The sequence below is a fragment of the Wasmannia auropunctata genome, unplaced genomic scaffold (assembly GCF_000956235.1).
Source record: "Wasmannia auropunctata unplaced genomic scaffold, wasmannia.A_1.0 LD274028.1, whole genome shotgun sequence".
Taxonomy (NCBI): Eukaryota; Metazoa; Arthropoda; class Insecta; order Hymenoptera; family Formicidae; genus Wasmannia; species Wasmannia auropunctata.
In genome coordinates, this window is record NW_012088862.1 from 1 (window position 1) to 410 (window position 410).

Genomic DNA, 410 nt, shown 5'->3' on the forward strand with positions numbered 1-410 from the left:
GTCTGCCCATATATAATAGTCCTTGTACTTCTTGTCACCTTGAAGAGCCTTTTGGAACCATATGTGTTTATCAGACGTATGGTTCGGCACAAGATCAAGAACCACCTATAAGAATGACATGGAATAACTTTGGAGTAGCAATGAAAAATAAAAAAAAATGTTTTATAACGTAACATAAACGGAGATAATTATAATAAAAGAAATTTGTTTATGAATGTGCACAATATATTGCAAATTGTCGCACTTTTAGACCGAGTTCTTTAGCGCACTTTAGAAGACTTTTGAAGTCTTCCAATGTACCAAAAGACGGATCGACGTCAACGAAATTGGATATGTCGTATCCAAAATCGACCATGGGACTTGGATATATAGGCGATAACCAGATCGCATTGATGCCAGTTTCCACGAAA

At 36.1% G+C, this 410-nt stretch overlaps 1 protein-coding gene across 1 annotated transcript; it reads right to left on the reverse strand.

The window, feature by feature from the left end:
- Nucleotides 1-6: 6 nt before the first annotated feature.
- LOC105461963 (alpha-glucosidase-like) lies at nucleotides 7-406 on the reverse strand (the record flags this gene model as incomplete). The annotated part of the gene is made up of 2 exons (XM_011708488.1): nucleotides 7-105; nucleotides 245-406. Coding segments are annotated over 2 exons (261 nt in total), but the record flags the coding sequence as incomplete, so codon positions are not given.
- Nucleotides 407-410: the final 4 nt, after the last annotated feature.